The sequence below is a fragment of the Heterocephalus glaber genome, unplaced genomic scaffold (genome assembly GCF_053883595.1).
Source record: "Heterocephalus glaber isolate CG9 unplaced genomic scaffold, H.glaber_assembly_v1.0 deba00001673, whole genome shotgun sequence".
In the NCBI taxonomy this organism is placed as follows: Eukaryota; Metazoa; Chordata; class Mammalia; order Rodentia; family Bathyergidae; genus Heterocephalus; species Heterocephalus glaber.
Genome location: NW_028258410.1, coordinates 240,197 through 246,953, shown reverse-complemented (window position 1 = coordinate 246,953; position 6,757 = coordinate 240,197). Strand labels below are relative to the sequence as shown.

The following is a 6,757-nucleotide window of genomic DNA, read 5'->3' as shown; positions in this document are numbered from 1 at the left end:
CACGGTCCATGTGTTTGACCCTGTTGTCTTTGGGATGTATAAACATAGTTAAACATGTTTTAGCAGTTTTATGTGTGCATGATCCAAATACATAGGGCCAGTCATTCCATTGTGATTTTAAGTATGGCAAGACCAGATATAAGACTTCGACATCTAAGCAGGGCTGATTGAACAGGTGTAGAGCTAGTGATTAGTCTCTGCCCTATTCTTGTGGTCTAACTTGAGGTTAGGCAATATCCCAAGACCTTTTTCAGAGCACACACCACTTCTTTGTTCCTCAGACTGTAGATAAGAGGGTTCATCATAGGGGTGAGGATGGGACCGAGCATGAAGAGGACCTGATCCGGTACAGGTCTGTGGTAGGAAGTAGGCCTCATGTAGACCAGCATGGCTGGACCAAAGTAGAGGCTCACCACTGTCAGGTGGGAGGAGCATATAGCCAGGGCTTTTTTCCTACCCTCAGTGGAACTTATTCAGTGGACAGAAAGGAAGATGAGAGCATAAGAGGCCAGTATGAAGGACAGCAGAATGAGGAGTACCACAATGCTTGTCACTACAACAGCCTTCTCATAGGCAGAAAGGTCTTCACAGGGCAACTTTAGGATGGCCATAACCTCACAGAGGAAGTGGGAAATCTTTCTGGAACCACAGGTGGGGAAGTGCATGGCATAGGCTGTGTGTGCGAGGGAGGTAAAGGCACCTCCAGCCCATGAGATGGCAGCCATCTGCAGGCAGACCCTGGGGCTCATGATGAGGGCATATCTCAGAGGGTTGCAGATGGCCACATACCAATCATAGGCCATGAGGGTGATGAGGATACATTCAGCAATTCCTAGAGTAAGAAAGAAGAATATCTGAGTCCCACAAGCCACCCGGGAGATGTTTCTCTTCCCTGAAAAGAAGTCAGTTGCCATCTTGGGTACGATGCTAGAGATTAATATCAGGTCTATGAGAGTCAGCTGGCCAAGCAGGAAATACATGGCCATGTGGAGTTGAGAGTCCACCCAGATGAGAAGGATCAGCATGGAGTTCGAAGTGAGAGCCACTCCATAGATTAGGAGGGTGGCAGACACCAGGAAGTTGATATGTTTCATCCCAGGAAAGAGGCCCAGGAGGAGGAAATCCACATTTGAAGACTCATTACCTGCATCCATGTCTATGCCTCATTAGCTGGAACTCATCAACCCTGAAAACAAGCAAGAGTTGGAGACTCATGAAAATTTATTGGATTTTCTTTCTCAAAGTGTCCTTTCTTATCCTTCAGCAGCACCAGCAAGTTGTAGACTTTTTGCAAGTGATAGCACTTTAGCTAATTTCATGGCTAAGAAAGAACTGAACCTGAATCAGTGGTTCTTTTAACAAGAAGATGTGTTTACAATTCAGTCCTCACCTGTAATCTTTATATGCAGAATGAAGTGCCACCAGTCAGGCCAGTGAATGCCCATTCTCTCTCCATTCATGGCAGCCCAGAGTCAACAACACCCTCCCCTCCTGTCTCCCTCACTGCACGGAGACTCCTCCTCCCCTTTGTCCCTGCATTTGGCCCCATGCACACATTCACATATTCTACGTGTTATCCAGTGTTCCATGTCTAGGATAGATAAAGTTAAAAGAAATACACTTTCTGATCTTGGTTGGGAGCAACAGATTTCTGCTATAATTTTTATAAAATTAATTTAAATCTCACAAATTTACTTGATTTGCTAATGTATATTAAATACTTAAAAATTAAAAACAGTCCATTTTTATGGACATAGGTTTTAATCTCCAAGAGACATATTATGTTGAATGCCAATATATAGTGTACCACTGCATAACATGATCCTCTCATGTACAACTCCCAGGTGTGACTATGAGTGTCTACTTGCCTAGCCTTGTGTGTGTGTAAGAAGTGAGGAAAAATGCAGAAAAGAACAGCATAAGTGGACTGAAATCATTACATCCACAAAGGCACTTAGTTTTATGCCCCAACTAATGAGGTGCTCTTAATATTCCTGAGGATTCCTGGAAAGAATGAAGAAAAGACTTATAAAAAATACTCATAAGTTATCAACACTAAGGCAAATTTACAAGATTCCTGCCATCTATGGCCATAAGCAAGTTTGCATGTCTAATTATTCTTCTACCTAAAACACAATATATTGTGACTTTTCCAACAAGTTAAGAGACAGATTAGATGGTGGACATCATTCAAATATTAGTGACATCTACCCACTGAAAAATAGTTTTCCATTACTGCATAATAATTATTACAAGACTTAATGGTTTAAAACAACACATATGTGTTCATTTACAGTTTCTTCCCATCAGGGATCTGAGCAGAACTTAGCCTTTTCTGTTTGCCTAAAAATCTTTAACAAGACTGTAACTGAGATCCTGGCTGGCATTACATTTCATCTGAATGCTCAGCTGGGTAAGGATCTCCTTCCACACTTAACTATTGTTGGCAGAGGTCAGTTCCATTCTTGTGGACTCTTAGATTGAAAGGCTCATTTTTTGTTGGCTGTTGGGTGGGGGTTTCATTCAGTTTATTACTTTCCATGGGGGCAGCTTACTGCATGAAAGCTGCCCTCCTTGGAGAGAAGAGGGAGAGAAAGAGAGAGAGGAGAAAAAGGGAGAACAAGTTGGGAGTCACAGTCTTTGAAACCTAATAACAGAAGTAGCAATTTATAATAAATCCAGCCTGTGTTTAGGGGAGAGAAATACAAAGGCCATAAACATGGGCAAAGATCACTGGGGTCGTCTTTGAAGTTGCCTATCACAAATATTCTCTGAACTTGTTATATTTTTGTAATACTTTTGGATTTTAAACTAGTAATGTCTTTAAAAATTAATTTGGTCTTATCCCCAGCTATTTTATATTGCTATAATTTTAGTGATAAAGTTTAGAAAATGTTTGCTCAGCAGCAGATCACTAGCCACATTAACAGTGAACCATATACATGTCTATTATCACAGTGATTTTCTTATTTACTTTCTTGAGTTTGCTATTTTCAACCCATTCATATTGGTTCTTTTACTTTAGATCACCTAGGGAACAAAAAAGATGCTTTAAATTAGCGTGAAACCATTCAGTTTCATGAATAAGGGCTGTAAGGAGATGCTTAGAAAGTCATGAATATAAATAGTTAAGTTATAGTTTATATGTAGATTTTTAATCATCTAGGAAATACACAAAATGTTAATGCATTTCAATGTTACATATTTATGTTTCATTTATTAAAGTCTACTAATTTGAAAGTACTCACATTTAACCAGATCTGTGCACTCTGTACTCAGTTTACAGCAGGTCTGTTTATTGGCCGAGTAGTGACTTGATAGCCACATTCTCTGGAATGCTGGACAAATGAATTGATTCAATTTGGCTGCAAAATGTTACTAAGAAAGCAAAATTAGAAAAATCTGCAATGGTGATTGAATTTTGGTATGGATTCTTCTACTGAGTCATTACACATCCCAGCCTTGGTCTCCACCCACTCTGCAGCTTTCCTCTTTTGGGTTCAGAACCTTGTACAGAATCAGCACATGTAGACTTGGACTCCTGTTTCCCAAGGCTTGCAGCCCAAACAAAATCATGAGCAGGTTCCCCCTGAGCATCAGTGTGCTCATTCTACATCTGCTGGCAAGTTTACACATCCACAAATTCTTGGATGGTGATGTGACAGGAGAGTCATTTTGAGGCCTGTCCTGGGCAGCAGTCTTGTGGGTGGATGAGCCTGTGCCCTCTTGTCCCACCATCCTTTGCTTGATCAGACTCCATGCGTGATATGATGAGACAAAGCTTTAGTGGACCATGTCTGTGGGAGGCCCGAGCTCTTGGATGAAGGATGCCAAGTTGCTGTGTGGTCTTCTGATAGTCGGGGGTTTAGCCTCAGCACTGCTTGGGAGAGCAGAGTGTGGGAGTTCTCAGCACCCCTTCCACACACAGCAGAGTCACAGCTCTTCTTTCACCTTGGCTCTGTCTTCTGTTCTCCCTCGGCCACACAGGTACTGACCCCTGGCCCATGTGCCACTAAAATCCCACATTTACCTTCAGACAGCACCTCACTCATCCATGACTTTCTCTCATTTACATTTTATTCTTCTGTTCACCATTCCTTTCCTGCTTTTCCTTCCCAGTTAGCACTGACTCTGTACATCTGTGCTTTCTAATTCCATAGGTAACCCCTCCCCAGTTTTCTTATATACAGTATATATCCTTTTCCACCTTGCCTTTAACAGGAAATAAATCCTAATTTTTCTGATGCTTGCCAGAAGGAGAGGAAATTATGTTGGGACAGAAAATGGCAGTGGTGTACAAGGAAATGGGCCTCTATTTCCTGATTAGCAACTGACTAACTGCTCATGATGGATGGAACATTCTTTCATTTCCAGTTTATTACTTGGTCAGAGAGAGACCCATAATTCTAGGAGGTTTTTATTAATTTTTAAGGTAAAAGTTAGAATTTATAACATTTTTTAGAATTTATAACTTTTGGGAAATTTCTTAATGTATGTCATTCAAATAATTTCATCAATAAAATGGGAATACATGAAGGCGATCATGTCAGCAGGCAACTCATGAGATACAAAAGCAGCTCATAGAACCTCACCTGCAACTTTGGGTCCTTAGTAAAATCTTTTTCTATCTTTCTAAAAATCTTTTTCATCTTAGTCAAAGAAATAGGTTTCCGACTTCACTGAGATAAAACTGCTAATGATGTGTTACACTCTATCAAAGTAAATTTTATATTGTAAAGGAGAACAATCTTACTTCTCATCTTACCTTGATTTTCTAGTTTATTTTACAACTATGTATCTTGAACAGCCTATGTATTTTTTTACACTTGTCCATTATCTTAGAGATAATCCATCTGAGTAGACACAAGTGACAGTTTCTTGTTGCATTCTATACAAGAAAATCCAACAATTGTTACCCACGTGGGTTTTTTATCTGCTCAGGACCCTCTCTGATTCTAGATTTCAATGCATTGATGGAAGCATTGTTTTCTCTGTGCGTGGTTGTCTTCAGTGACAAGAACTTCCACCTGACATTACTGTGGTGTCTCCCCAAGGGGTGATGGAACACAGACACAGTTGAGGTCCCTGAAGGTCATTTGGTTATCTTGGGTCCCAGTCTGGCTCCATGCTGAACTGGGTGCCCATGGGAACCCTAGTGGTTTAGCCATTGAGATTCGTGTGCCTCTGCTTGAGGGTGAAACAAAGCTACATTTTTTTTATGAAATTTAGATTTTATAAAAATTCTTTAACTTACTTTCTGTCATGTAATCTCTAAAGCACAATGTCAGATGGAGAATAGGAGTTACCATTTCCACACCATGGGCACTTGGAATGATACTGGAAGATCACACAGCTACTTAAATTCTGGGTTGTTGGCTACATGCTCTCCTGATTCCCAGTGACCCTGGCTTTACCTCCAAGGAGTGCTGCTGGCTTTGTGGTACTTCCAAAACAATCACTGGCAAAAGGAAAACTCCCATCTGTCTTCCCTGACTTCTACTCCCCTCTTTTCATCTCAGGTTAGCTTGGAAAATATTGCTTCTTAAGAAATGGTTCACAAGGGCCTGAGTTCGATCCCCAGTACCAAAAAAAAAAAGAAAAAGTAAATGGTTCTTTTGGTTGTTCTTATTCTACTTGTTGAGGACTGACTCTCTCTATTTGTGTGTGTGTGTGTGTGTGTGTGTGCACGTGCATGCATGCGCACAAGTGTAACATTAAGTACTCACATATAACTTATTTTGTAAATATTTTCACTCAGATATGTAGTTAGATAACAATGATATCCAGAGAATATACTTAAGAAATTGATTGTGGTCCTGAAATCTCAATGACAATGTAAGCAGGCTTTATCATTATTGTCAAATGCAAGATGATTTTGCTGGCATGAATGACTTGGGAATTCCAGGTAGGGGATGCATATCCTTCTACTGACAGCAGGTGATTGTTTTTTAAGGTAGATACAACAACCTCACAAATGATAATTGCTGAAATTTGTGTTTCTAAGCATGGAACACCCTACTGGGCTCTGTGTTTTATTATTGGGTCTCCATAATCTTTATTAAGTCCCAAGAAATCATTAAGGATCCTTGTCAAACTTGCTAAATCATTTACAAGATTTAAACCACTGCATGTGTGATTACAAACAAAAACAACCTCTATGATGTCTATTGCTGCAATGATCAGTGATTTCAGGGATGCTCATTTGTCATAGCTTCTTGGAACCAAGAGTACTTTTGAGTTCTTTCTAACTGAGAGTTGTTCAAACTCAGTCCATATATGAGATAAAAATAAATACTTTATGAGTATTAAAGGGACAAGCCCATTGACACCCCACCAAGAACTGTTGCTCACTGTCTTAGTCTCTGCTGGAACCAGGAGAATGAGGAGTACAAGGTGGAAGGTGCAAGGCAGGTTCTGTAGGGCATGGATTAGAGCCATTGCTGATGGCACACCTGAGATATCCCAAGGATAAAAGAGCCCAAGCCATGTTGGGTAGACGACTGGAATCTGGAGCTCTGGAGTTGGTGCTTTGTTGCTGAGGCTCCACCCCAGGGATTTGGCTTTGCACATTCTAAGACATGTTTTGCACTCCCTGTAGTTGGCTTTTGTGAAATGGATCCATAAAGAAAGGGAACCATCTTTTTCTATACGTGGTCTTTCTTCCACTGGCTACTCAGAACCTCCTCCAAAAGGACACTGGGTCTATTTTCAGGATGTCTCATAACTTGTGACTTCAACCCATTGATTAATTTCTTAT

At 40.5% G+C, this 6,757-nt stretch overlaps 1 protein-coding gene across 1 annotated transcript; it reads right to left on the bottom strand.

The window, feature by feature from the left end:
* Positions 1-215: 215 nt before the first annotated feature.
* On the bottom strand, positions 216-1,209 carry LOC101714420 (olfactory receptor 2T27). Its single transcript, XM_004875348.2, is given in 1 exon segment — positions 216-1,209. A coding segment is annotated over 1 exon segment (939 nt). The 5' UTR covers positions 1,155-1,209.
* Positions 1,210-6,757: the final 5,548 nt, after the last annotated feature.